Raw genomic sequence first — 13,928 nt, forward strand, 5'->3', positions numbered from 1 at the left:
TGCGACGTTCTTTCTTGCATGGGCTTATATGTTTTCGATGTCATTGTGTCTAGCTAGCACTTCGCATAACACTAGAGTCCCTTTCCCATTATCCATGTGTTTTTCTACTGCTTTGTTCTTGTTACTGATATGGTGCGAATTGGAGATAGTCACTAGAGCATAAATGACATTGCTCAGATGAAGGTTGTTTCCTGAATCTTTGATGCCACCTTGAAATAATTTCTTCTTATCCCCAATAATTCAAGTAACTTCCTAATTTTTGGAATAAAGTCCTTAGTTGCTAAAATCTCGTCCATTAGGCAGTTGGTTATTAAGGATGAGTGGGAGACTAATTCCAACTTCTTCTAAAAAATACCTTCCTTCAACCTTTGTATTTTTAGTGAGGCCCTTACCACAGTGATTAGCTTTTTCCCTAGACCCTTAGTGCAATAAGTCACCATTAAATAGTAAATTGTCATGTATGGTGGAATAATCCTCCCTAACCTTCCTAGCAGGTGAGGCTCTCATCCAATCCTTATAGGGTAGGTTATGAATTCTTTATTCAACGTTATTAGGACTCTCTTCCAACAATTCACAATCCTTAAAAGTGTGCCCCATATGATAGCAATAGTAACAGAAAGAGGACAACCTTTCGTATTTGAAGTACACCCATACAGATTTACTTGATGCAAAGCTTACCACTGTCCCTTGTGCTAAGTGTTTTCTAATGTCCAATAGCACATTTGCCTGTATGTAACTTCATTTAACTCATCAAACTCCACCATTTGCCCTATTTTTGCCATAATCATACCTACAACACTTTTTCAGCATCCCTTTGGTGGAAGATCATACTCACTAATCCAAAATGGAACAACATATAGCTCCATTGATGATGGTTGGTCCTCATCCATTATTTCCTTAAGTATGAGGATATTTTTCTTAAAATGCCATGGCTCTAAAGAGAGGACTCATTGTTTATCCTTTTTTCTGGAAAATGCAAAAAGTGAAATGATCATCGTGGCTTCTACTACTTTCAAAGGCTTCCATGCCTTAGTCATGGCGTCAAGCAAGGCAAAGGAGTTAAAATGGCGCTGGGTGCAAAGTTTCCCCATTAGGCAAATGGATGCTCTTTCCTCCTATTATATTCTCAAGCGCTTCAGAAATATAAACCTCCATACCTTCTTCCATTATATGATTTGTATTCTGTGATATGGCCATAAGGGTAGAATCAATGCTTAAATGCAAAGAAATACTTATAACAAAACAAACAAAAACAAGAAAAAAACAAAAAAACAAAAAAACAAAGCTCGTTATGTAGAAGGATATCCTTAAACCTAAGGAGAAAATATTGTTGTTACTAGATAAAAATAGGGAGAGAACGTTTACAATGGATTAAGGATATAATATCTCATTACCTAGTAAAAATATAGGATAAATTATAATTTAGTCCTTAAGGTTTGGGTAAACCTATATATTAGTCCCTATATTCTAAAATCTCACCTATTTAGTCCTTAAAATTTTAATAAATCTATAAATTAGTCCCTATTGTTAAAATCACAGTTAAGTCACCGTTATTTTTAGCAAAAATGATCAAAATGCCCTTTACTATATCTTCTATATAAAGCAATTTAACTCTTGAGGTTTGGCAAAATCTACAGAATAGTTCTGTAAATTATAATTATTAAAAATAGGGATTAATTATTTTAAAATATTGATTAATTATAAAATCATCCATATATTTTACAAAATGAATCCTAAAAATTTATAATTATTTACAAGTAAGCCCTTATATTTTTGCAATTAATAAACATAAAAGGGTTAATTTGTAAATAGTAATAATTATTAAAATATAAATTAATTACTTTAAGATTCTTATATTTTTGCTAATTACAAATTCATCCTTACATTTTAACAATATAATATAAAACATAAATACAATTTATTAGTTATTTTGTAAAATTAGATGCAATTTAAAAAAAATTAAAAATTAGGATTTATTAATAGTTAATTTTGTAAAATTCCACCTTGTTAATTAATCATAATTTTTAATTAATAGTTATTTTGTAAAGTTGAATATTAATTATGTTAATAATTCTATCTTGTAGTTTAAAATTTTTTAAATTAAAACAATTAAAAGGTACTTTGATAATTTTTGATAATTTGTAAGTTTTACAAAATGTTAGGAATAAATTGTTTTAAGTAAAAAAAATATAATAATAAGTATTTTGATAATTTCTACTAAAATTAATGTCTGATTCTAATTATAAAAGATAATATATAAATTTATTAAAATATTAAGAACTAAATAAATAAATTTTAAAAATATAAAAATTAATATAAAAATTTTATTAAATCTAATGTATTAAATTGTAATTTACTTTTTAAAATACAAGATGTAGCCAAAATGCTAAGATTTTCATATATTTTTGAAGTATAAGAAGTTGCCTAACAACTCCCATCCACCGACTAAACGTTACAATACTGACTTGTCAGCTATCAATCGGGCAACACGCACAAGTGAATTAATCCTAATTTTTTAATATAAAAAATTCCTCCGTTTACCCGACGGCAAATCTTAACATAGAAGCGAGCACCGTGAAACGTCATCCTCTCCTCTTCCTACGCTAAAAAATAAATAAATAAATAAAAATCCATCAATCTCTAAATTTAGCCCAATTCCTCCTCCTATATTCTCTCTATTCCTCGATTTTCATCGCGCATTTCTCTGAACAACAAGCTACCAATTCCACCAAAGAAAATGGCTTCTCCGTCTCCTCCGATACTACCCATCTCCAACCCCCCACATACCACTGCCCCCACCGCTGCATCAGCCCAGTCGCAGCCTCCCATCGCTACTCCTGCCTTCCGCGCCTTCATCAACCAAATCTCCGAGTCTGTCCGCCATGGCCTGTCCCAGCGTCGGCCCTGGGCGGAACTCGTCGACCGCAACGCCTTCTGCAAACCTGAATCCTTCTCTGAGGCTGCTCTACGTGTCCGCAAGAATTATTCCTACTTCCGCGTTAATTACTTGACCGTCATTGCCCTCATCTTGGCTTTCTCTTTGCTTTCCCATCCCTTGTCACTCTTGCTCCTTCTTGTACTCCTGGCCTCTTGGCTATTTCTCTATCTTTTCCGCCCTTCTGATCAGCCTCTCGTTCTCTTTGGCCGTACCTTCACCGATCGTGAAACCCTCGGGTTGCTTATTGTCTTCAGCGTGGTTGTGGTTTTCCTCACCAGCGTTGGATCTGTTCTTATATCGGCTCTCTTGGTGGGATTGGCCATTGTTTTTGCTCATGGTTCGTTTAGGGATCCTGAGGATCTTTTCTTGGATGAGCAAGAGCCTGCTGCTACTGGATTACTGTCATTCCTCGGTGGTGCCGCCTCCAATGCCGCCGCTGCTGCTGCTCCTGTGGTTGCCGCGCGCGTTTAAGGATAAGATTTGATGTGATTTTCGGGATCGAGTAAACAATATAATAGTGTTTTGATTAATTCAATTTTTTAGCTTTTGGACCTTTTCATTGAAAATTAGGGTGATTTTGATGAAATTTGTATGGATCTATAATGTTTTGTATGTGATTTTATATTCTATTCTTGAGTCTATAAAATTTTCAATTTGTAGGATGTATTTTAGATGATACAGCTTGTCATTGATTTACACTTCATTACAATAAATTCTTTTTACTTTTATTTTCTGTATTCTGTTGGTGCAATTCTTGGATGGATAATACACATTTCTGTGCAAATCTTAAATGAATGATACATTTTTCCTTGTAAATCGTTCAATGGTCAATGGGAGAAATTGAGATAAATTGAAAGCTCCGTTTGGTTAGCAGCTCTGTTTGGTTTCACTAAAAGCTAAATGATTCAAATTGTGCAGTGGATGATATATTTGTAAGTAGCAGCCAATATGATGCAACTCAATATTCTTATTTGATGCTATGGTTGAGATTTTAATTTTCATCCACATGAACAAGAGATTGCAGCTTTTATGGACAATCCTTGAATTGAATTTGAATTTGATATAAATACTCGCATAGATTTGAAAGAAATGAATCAAGTTTATGTTGGGTTGAGGCTGCTAGGTTATAAGCATTTCAGTTCTATTTTACTTACATTGTGTATTTCTTTTGTTTTGGTTCTCATGCCCATTGGATCATATTTTGTCCCCTTGCATGCGTAGATTTCCACTCAAATAGAAGATTATTTGCTGAATAGAATAACAGTACAAGATTATTTGCAGATTTCTTGGCCCAGTTTTTGCTGGTACTAGTACTTTGCAAGGTAAAGTAGTTAAGCAGTTATGTTACCATGTTATATTGCCAGGGCTAAAGGTCTGATTTCAATCTTATGTTTTGATTTCTGGTCATTGATGGTAAAATTAGCGTTCCATGGGGCTGATAATGATGTTATCTGGCTATAAAGAGACTTCCATATTTACGTTGTTAATTTATTCTACACTGTAAAAAAGGCGAGATACTATATGCCCACATGAGCATATGTTGATTATCTGTATGCGGCTTGCCATCATTTTGTATTGATGAATGGTGAACAGTGGAGTCATTTACGTGAAATAGATAACGCACATATAATGTGATATACTTTCACAATTCACCAGCAATTATATAGTTCTTATTTTGTTCCTGCTCTAATATTTCAGGCATGTGAGGTGACGTCTGAACCACAGATGCTAGAGGTTTGGGATTGAGATTTGAGACTTTCAATGTTTATGCATCTCGTGCATTTGGTTTTTTTTTTTTTTTGGGAGGATTCTGTGATTTTTTCTCTTTTTGAATAGCTTAGTTATGAATCACAAAAAATTAAATTTTAGGCACTTGTTCATTTGATTTATGTTATTGCTTGATTGAAACCATGTACGTGGAAAAGAAAATTCTTGTGTTGAATTGCAGGGTAAATAAAGACTAGAGGCAATTTCCACCATCAGCTGGGATGTCTCTATGCTTGAACAGATGCACGCTATCTATTGTATATTGCAGTTTGTTTAATTTCTGAGCTCAACAAGGAGGCAATGGTAATTGTGGTATGCTTTCATCTCGTTATCATGTTGTGTGTGCAATTTGCCTTTATGTTGATTATGTTGTGTTATGGATAGGGAAAATTTGCAATTTGACCCCTAGGTTTTGTCCTATATTACTCTTTAGTCACTGGATTTTAAAAAATTAATTATTTAGTTCGTGGATTTTATATTATATTACATTTTAATCATTGAATTTTTGGAAATTAATTATTCAGTCATTGAATTTTACACTATATCACACTTTAATTCTTATAATTTTAATATATACAATAATTTAGTCTTTCGATGAGTCTTATATATTAAAATTAAAAAGACTAAAAAATTCATTTTTCAAAATTTAAGGACTAAAGGATAATATAGTTCAAAACTCAAGGATTAAATAATTAATTTTTTTAAATTCAAGAATTAAAGTGTAATATAAGCAAAATTTGAAGACCAAATTATAAATTCCCCTTATTGATATTGAAGCAAAATTAAAAAGATTGTTCCATTAAAGGATATAAACTATCAATATGACTAAGCAATAAATGGTGGCTGTCAAGACTTGGATATTTCCATCGGACTTGGGGAGAAAGGATTGCGTCTAAATCCAACAGAATTCAAAGAAAAGGTTTAACTCTCGAGGCTAGTTGCCATTCAAACAGGATTTGTCTGCAACTCTACACTAGAGAGGTTGAAGATTTTCCCATTGAGTCCGCTGCATGAGTGGTCAAGGAGGTTCATCAGTTTCATGTTTTAATAGAGCAGGTCGTCTCAAGTAACCTTCCTATACATATCAAACATTAAAAAGCTAATTTCATGATGTGAAATCTTCAGTAATTTTGCTGTCTGATGGAGAATGGCTTCACCATATTAGGATTGGAGGAAACAAGTTCACTCTCATGCGTCATTAATTTACTTTCAACTTTATTTTTGATGAGAATGGCTGCATATTAATCCTCCAAATTAGAATCTGCAAGCACAAAGCCTTTCTTGATTTCTTCGCTTGGGTCGAATTTTACTGATGCTCTGATCAGAAGAAAAGATGAGAGGATGTGATCTGTAGAACACCAAATATTAAAAACAATTATATTTTACATATCATCACCAAGTATATATGCAATTATTGTTAAATTTTATATATGCAACCTTAAAAAGCATATGGAATGAAAAATCAGAAAATCCAATTAAGGATGAAAGAAAAATAATTTCTCACAAGCTGAAAGAGTATTGGAGAAAATATGAGTTATGAAGTCACCAGGAGCAAACTAAACCTTCTGGATCTGTCAACTAATTTCTCACAAGCTGAAAGTGCACTATAGATACTTCGTTTCTTTCTGGAGAAGCTGCAATACACTCATGTTAATGAAAAGAAGAAAAACAAAATGCATTTCTTTCTGAATCATAATCCTGGAAGCACAAGAAATCAGGTTCTAGTTGTTATAACACATTGCCTCTCACTCAAATCATGGGAATGAATTCTCTTGAATTGAACTACTGGTGGATTCTGCTGAACAGTTGGGCTTCTCATCTAAATAAAACTTCAAAACAGCTTTGAAATTCACAATGCTTAGAGAATGTGATTCACAAAATATACCAGACATGCATAACTCCGTCCTTTTTAACAAACTTGGCAACCCATGTAGCAGGATATGATACCAATCCCCATACCCTTTCAAGCTACATCAAGGAACAAACAATACTTGTGTTTGTCATTTGCCACTAGGCATTTTAAGAACATGTTCTTGGGATAACCAAAGACGAAAAAATGACTCTGGTTTACAGTCCGTAAGCTAAAAAAAGAAATCTCGACCCATTGCTCTTACTAATTTATGTTTCTAGAACTGAATTTACCTTTAACAAGCCAAGAAGTCATAAGTGTTTGCTCAACTACAGTTCAGGATAAGGCATATCATTCTAGAAACTTACCCAAGTAACAGAAGCACCGAGAAGTGCTAATACTAAAGAAAGTATTTGTTTAAGAAAGTTAATAAACACAGACTAATTAATTTTTGACGAAAGATTTCAATCAAAAGAATTCATTATTGTCTACCACCTATAATAACTTTCCCTTTAAGCTTTCTTGGTCACACAAACCTGTGTGCACTGACAAATTCTACTTGCTTTCACTATAAAAAGATAAAAACAAACATAGATTCATGAACACCTGCCCCTGTTCAATACACAGACCAAATGGCAAACTTATAATGGTGATTAAAACAAGTGAAATTGGGACTTCTGTAGATAATCCAACTAATGGTAATAACTGGAGTGATCTCTAGAACTGAGATACTAAGTTAGTCTGAAGCCAATTGTACCAAAATAACACAGTTTAGAAGAATGATGCATAACTGAAGTCTTTGAAACTTCATACCTAATTAACGCAACACATAACACAATTTATAGTAAGATTTGTTGCAGATTAAGAACTCACAACTAGCAATTGTGAAGGACTTGTGACTGAACTATTTGATAGTTACCAAGCAGCATAATTAGCATGAACATAAATGATTATCAACGTTCTAGCAGAAATGTGCTAGAGCTGTAAGCCTAATAGAAGCCCAAAATTAATCAATCTGTAAAGTCATATTTAAAATGGAAAATCCATGTAATTCGTTATTGATTTCAGTTCTATCTAAGACAATTTTCAGCTTAATCCGTCTAAGGACGATGAAAATAACAACAAATAGAACATAATCTACCACAAAAAAAAACGTTTCATTCAGTGAGCAATAACAATACTATCGCTGTTCAACAAATTGATGATTGGATCTGGCGAATCCGATACTGGACTCGACGGCCTCGAGCACAGAAACAACACGGACTTAGCAGCCACGAGCTTCTTCCTTTGAGGACAACTAGGACCGTAGATCCTGCTCAAGAAGCAAGGCAAACCGTCCATGTTGTTGACCTGGGGCTGTTCGGAATTAGATGAGAGAGATGAAGGAAAAGAGGCTCGGTGGAGAGGGATCAACCGGAGCGAGTTGACTCGGTGGGATCTGGCGCTGATTCGAGAGTCTCTGAGTTGAGCTAACGCGCCCGGCTTAAGAAACTTTAAATAGGGCTCGGTCCTGGGAAGGGAGCGAGTTCTTCGCTTCATGGTTAGATAGACAGATTGGGAGGGGGTGAGATTAGGGTTAGAGAAGGAGAGAGATTTTGCGATGTTTTAAATGAGTGAGGTTAGAGTTAGAGGCGGGAAATGAAGGGAGGGAAGGAAGCGAGAGCCAAGATGATTTGAAACAGAAGTAGGCTCCTGGCGGTCTGATTTCGGTTTTGGTTTTGGTTTTGGTTTGGGTTTGGATTGAGCCTCATGGTCGTGACTCATTACCATCTTTCAGATTTCTATAAGGGTTTGACACCTGTAAATTATCCCTTTTTTAAAAAATAAGAGAAAAAAAAATTCAAAACTTGGGCATAATTATGGGTTTAGGTAAGATTGATCAAGAATCAGCTTAATCCCTGAACTAAATAAGAATCAGTTTTGAGTTAAATTTGGGATTAACTTGAGTCAATAGTTAAGTAAATTAGACTAGCTTTGAATCGGATTATAGAAAGCGGCTTAGGGGCCACTCTTGAGGCTCTAAATTGAAATCTTTATTTCTTTAAGAACAAGGTTATGGCTTTAAAATGCATTACGTAGGGTAAATTGCTTTTAAATTGGAACCACAGTCATTAAAAACTAAAAATGATATCAGAATTGAAGTGGATCAAAACAGGACTAGAAATTGAAATCAAATCGATTTAAATTGATTGATTCTCAGACCAGTTTAGGAAATCTCAGACTGGGCCAGGTTCAAATCTGAAACAGGGCCGACCTCACTTCATTAAAGCCGAACTAATTAGCCCTATGAAAAATTAGATGGCTTGCCAACCCAAATTTTTTTTTTAATTATTTTAATGAAAAACTTATTTTTTTTTAATACAATTATATGGAAAAGTATTACATTATTTGTTATATTATGTTTATATTTTTATAATATTAATAATTTATAAGGCACTGCGTTGCATGTACGTCTTATTAATTTATTTGAAAATTGATTCAATATAATATATATATATATATATATATATATATATATATATATATATATATATAATGTATACACTATAAATATTGAATATAATAAGATCTATTATTTGTAATCAATATCCATAATTCAAATATTACATATATTTAATAATTTTCTTAATTTATAATTCGCAATTTCTGTATGTTATGTATTAATATTAAAAATTTTAATTGAAAAAAAAATTGTATAAGACTTATGAGGATATAAATAAATAAATGATATACTTTTTACAACTTTACAAATTATATAAAAAAAAGCTAATTAAAAAATTATTTGTGCATCATTAAGTTTTAATCTAGTGTTTTAATTTTGATAATTTAGTCAAATTGAATGTAATTTTATCAAATACGTCAAATTAAAAATTGTAAATGGATAAAGTTGGACTGTTTAGATTATTTCACATTGTGAGTTAGTTTGAGTTATTTATCAATTTGCTATACATAAAAAAAAATTTAAATAATATACTTTTTATAGTTTTATAAATAAAAATCCTTGTCTGGTTTGGTCTAGTGTCTGGAAGCATATTACTCTTATGGCAGTACTAGGTTTTAGGTTTCCACTCATTTAATTCCCCTACTAAAAAGATTTATAAATTAAATAAAAAACTAAATAAAAAATAAATGTTTCTATGCAATTACATTTTAATCTAGAGCTTTAATTTTGATAAGTTAGGCAAATTTTTTTTTTTTTTTTAAATTGGATGCAATTTTAACGAGTGGTAAATGGATTAAGGTGAGCAGTTTAGATTGTTTTAAGTTGTGAGTTAATTTAATCTCATCTTTTATTTTTTCTCCTTCTTGGGGCTATTCCCATTTTATTTTATTTTGGTTTTTTATGGACTTTTTTAATAAATTTTCATATATGTATCCGTTTGGAATAGACTTGAATTTATCTTTTCAGATTCATGTCTATTATGAATGGATCTGAGGTTCTCCATCAATATTAAGATCTTACTGTCCCTATTATTGGAGTCTTATTTTCTCTTTCTTTGTAATGTTTTGTTTATTTCTTGTCGTATTTAATAAGTTTTTTTGGCAATTAGAAAGAATATTTTATTTCCTTTGGTTGGAGAGTTTAAATCTTTTAGTACAAATAATAATCTTCTATTAATAGAGTCTAGCAGCGTAGCTTGTTCCTCCATTTTTGTTGATTGAGTCTCTTCTACGAGTCACATTCCTAAAAGGACAATGTTGCAGAAAGTTATTTTGGTCAATCAAAGTGAAATGACTAATTACTACCCGAAAAATTATTCCCTTTTGCCCAGATCATCTTTGAACATAAAATTTTAATTATTTATATTTATTTATTTTATGAGAAAATTATATTGCTGTTATCTTATGTGCTTATTAATGAAATGTCAAATTTTAATAAAAAAAAAAAGTTGTGAGTCAATTAGAGTTATCCATTAGCCTGCTATGCACAAAGAATTTTGGATTAATTTGCTCGTTACTTTGTATCAAAATATTAATTTGTATTATAAAATTTGATTTTATTAATGTAACATCCTCACTTTAGCTAGTCCATACAGTCTACTATTCAGGCGACCAATGTCAGTCTGGGCAGTTAGAATGTTTGAAATTATGAATAGACTAGAGTGAAGAGTTATAAATAAACCAAATAATGCTCATAAAAATCAAGGAAAATTTTTAAGAACGAAATACACTAAGGTTAAACGAGCCGAAACCCCAGTGATGAGTAACCCAAAGGGAAAGTGACGGTGAAGGCTGTTAGCAACCCTAGACCCGGGGAAAACCTCATGAAATAATTTTTGGGACCTCAGGGAAGGATTATTGGGGTTCCAATGATAATAAAATGTTAAGAAAATGCAAGAAAAATTTAATTAATCGGTGCACACAATTTTGGCTCGTTAAGCCAAACAGAGAGCATTTTGGTCATTTCGTCTTCAGAGATAATTTTTGACCAACTTGTCCATTTATGTAAGTGAATTATATGACATAAAATATGAACAAATATTGATAAAAAATTATTTAAAAATGAATAGGAAAAGAAAGAAAAGAAAATGGAAGTAAATTAGCTTTATTACATAAGCATTATGTAAGCATGAGATAATAAATATGCTTTGGCCAATAAAAAATCACTAAATACATTAAAAATACATTAAAAAGAGAAATAAGAAGTCAAAATTTCAAAAAGCCATTTGCCCTTATCTCCTTCTCCAAGCCGAACCACCTTCCTTGCCTTGTCCACCATTTTCAAGCTAACCAAAGCTTGATTTTCTTGGTTCTCACCCATTAAAACCTAAGTTTTCCAAAACAAAAACTTATTCTTTCATCGTGGTGAATCTTTTGAGAGAAAAAAGAAGTGAAAAAAAAGAACTCTAGTAAGTTTGAATTTCACTCCATTAGAGGTTAGTGACTTAACTTGCTTTTCTCTTTCAATTTATGTTGAAGGAGTGTGAATGAGTGTAAATTTACAAAGAAATTTAATAAATACCATGTGTATGCCCACCCCTCATTTTTGGCAGCCTTGGATGTGGCAAGGTTTTGATGATTTTCATGGAGCTAAAATGGTAGTATGGCTGCCCTTAGTATTAATCTTTTAAGTGAAATGATGAAATACAAGTTAAATGCATGATTTGAGATGTTAGGGTTAGGGTTTGGGTATAAAATGGAGACCTTGATCATGTAATGGTGAAAGTGAGTTTTAATGGTCAATTAGTGACCATTTGGTTATGTGTAAACAAGAAATGAAGTGGTTTGTATAGTGGGAATTGAGGTTAGTGTGGTTGCCCTTGGTGACCTGCAGGACTGGGCATGAGTCCAGTAGGTTTGAGTAGCAATAACTGGAATTATAGAGGTTCAATTGGTGCAAGGCCAATTGGACATGAAACTAGACACATAATGGCACAACTTTGGTGAAGAAACCATGCCCAGAAAACCAAACTAAGTTGACCTAAAGATTACCCTAATCCGGGTGACCTGCATTCTGCCTGGACAAAATGACCAAATAAATAGTATTTAGTCATTTGGCTATAACTCAATGTAGAAAGGTCCAATTGACCTGAAATTTTACCAGCAACAAGCTGAGATGTAGATCTACAACTTTCGTGAAGAAATATAACTCAAATTATGATCATAACTTATTCAAAAAGTGACCTACAGTCACTGCTCAAAATACTATAGATTTGGTCAGTCCAGAAAATCTGGAAAATTTGTAATCTGGCCAGTTGTGATTTTTGGGCCATAACTTGAGCTACAAAACTCCAAATGGAGTGATTCCAAAAAAGAAATATAACTAGAAAAAATAAGGAACAACTTTCATGTTGACCATTTTGCCAAATTCTCACTGCAAAAATGACTTATAGAATAGTAAACACAAAGCTTGAAATCTGAAAATTTTAAACAATTAACATTAAGCTTAGAAATGGTATTGGCAATCAATACCAACAATTTTAAAATACAAAATGTGGTATGTTGGGAGCATTAAAACCAATGTACCTATTGTCCATGTAAAAGTCAACATTTTTGTTGACTAATGAATTGAATAGTAATACCTAAACTTGAATTTCAAGAATTTTATAAATTAAGAGTGTAATATGCCCTAGTACACCTAGCAAGATTTATTTGGATAGGTTAGCATGCCAATAGGGTTCTGTTAGCAGTACTGCATATGGTTTCATGCCATTCTGTGTTTTATGGCTCCACGTGCCATTCTGTGACATAAAAGAACAGTAAACACAAAGCTTCAAATCTGAAAATTTTAAACAATTAACATTAAGCTTAGAAATGGTATTGGCAATCAATACCAACAATTTTAAAATACAAAATGTGGTATGTTGGGAGTATTAAAACCAATGTACCTATTGTCCATGTAAAAGTCAACATTTTTGTTGACTAATGAATTGAATAGTAACACCTAAACTTGAATTTCAAGAATTGTATAAATTAAGAGTGTAATATGCCCTAGTACACCTAGCAAGATTTGTTTGGATAGGTTAGCATGCCAATAGGGTTCTGTTAGCAGTACTGCATATGGCTTCATGCCATTCTGTGTTTGATGGCCTCATGTGCCATTCTGTAACATAAGAGCCTTTGGCTATGTTGGTTGAGTTGTTATATTCGGGTTTTATCCCTGATAATTATTACAGCTTATTAGCTGTTCTGTTGCACACCAGGAGACACAATGTGACCGATGGTGTGATGGTCCGAGGTACTTAGTACCCAGTGCCAGTTTACCCGTTTATCCAGTCCAGTCGACTAGTATGGGTTACTTGGGCAATGATAATAAATCTTATCAAATTTTAATCGAATAATACTACAATAAATATCAGAAATTAAGTCTACCAAAGATGTAAATATACATTCTGCATATTTACTTTATTTTAGTTATTTTATTTTATATTGTCACCACTAAGCGGAATTGCTTAGCGCGTCACTTTTGTCACGCGCAGGGGCTGGAGACATAGCTGGGGAGTCAAGCAGACCTCGTACTGGGTGAGCTTTCAGATCTGCACACGGAGTCCAGAGTCACCTCACATTTGCAGTGCAATTGGTAGGACATTAGGCCACTTTTGGTATTTTGTATTTTGTATTTTATAAACTTCTGTAATGAATATTATAAACTCATGTAATTATGCTTTTGATGTAATTATCTATGAACTATGTTCAGTAATAAATGTGAGCATTTCTCATTGAATTGAGTGTGATATGGAATGAATTGAATTTTGAGATACTGAAGTGATTTGAGAAATTGTTGAAAATATGTTGGTGGTTGATTGAGATTGAAATTTTGATTATATTGGAAGTGTTTTTAACAGATTCAGAAGAACTGTTTTTCCAATTTACAGCCGGCACTAAGTCAAATTTTCTATAAAATTTGCGAAAAATTCAAATTAATAAAAAAAA

General features: G+C 32.6%; 1 protein-coding gene and 1 long non-coding RNA gene across 3 annotated transcripts; one reads left to right on the forward strand and one right to left on the reverse strand.

The window, feature by feature from the left end:
- Nucleotides 1–2,589: 2,589 nt before the first annotated feature.
- Nucleotides 2,590–3,675, forward strand: LOC110664799 (PRA1 family protein B4). The gene has a single exon (XM_021824659.2). It carries the CDS (start codon nucleotides 2,738–2,740, stop codon nucleotides 3,407–3,409), a length of 672 nt encoding a protein of 223 aa, XP_021680351.2. The 5' UTR covers nucleotides 2,590–2,737; the 3' UTR covers nucleotides 3,410–3,675.
- Nucleotides 3,676–5,454: 1,779 nt separating this feature from the next.
- Nucleotides 5,455–8,395, reverse strand: LOC110664798 (uncharacterized). 2 transcript variants are annotated; one of them, XR_009140771.1, is made up of 2 exons: nucleotides 6,252–8,395; nucleotides 5,455–6,053 (listed from the first exon to the last, which is right to left on the reverse strand). It is a non-coding gene; the product is annotated as an uncharacterized LOC110664798 (long non-coding RNA). The 2 variants fall into 2 exon arrangements; XR_002496730.2 differs by having other exon boundaries at nucleotides 6,210–8,395.
- Between the last annotated feature and the right edge of the window lie 5,533 nt (nucleotides 8,396–13,928).

Source organism: Hevea brasiliensis, chromosome 10 (assembly GCF_030052815.1).
Source record: "Hevea brasiliensis isolate MT/VB/25A 57/8 chromosome 10, ASM3005281v1, whole genome shotgun sequence".
Taxonomy (NCBI): Eukaryota; Viridiplantae; Streptophyta; class Magnoliopsida; order Malpighiales; family Euphorbiaceae; genus Hevea; species Hevea brasiliensis.

Coding starts and splice junctions, on each gene's coding strand:
- LOC110664799 (XM_021824659.2), top strand. CDS start 2,738: ATGGCTTCTCCGTCTCCTCCGATACTACCCATCTCCAACCCCCCACAT.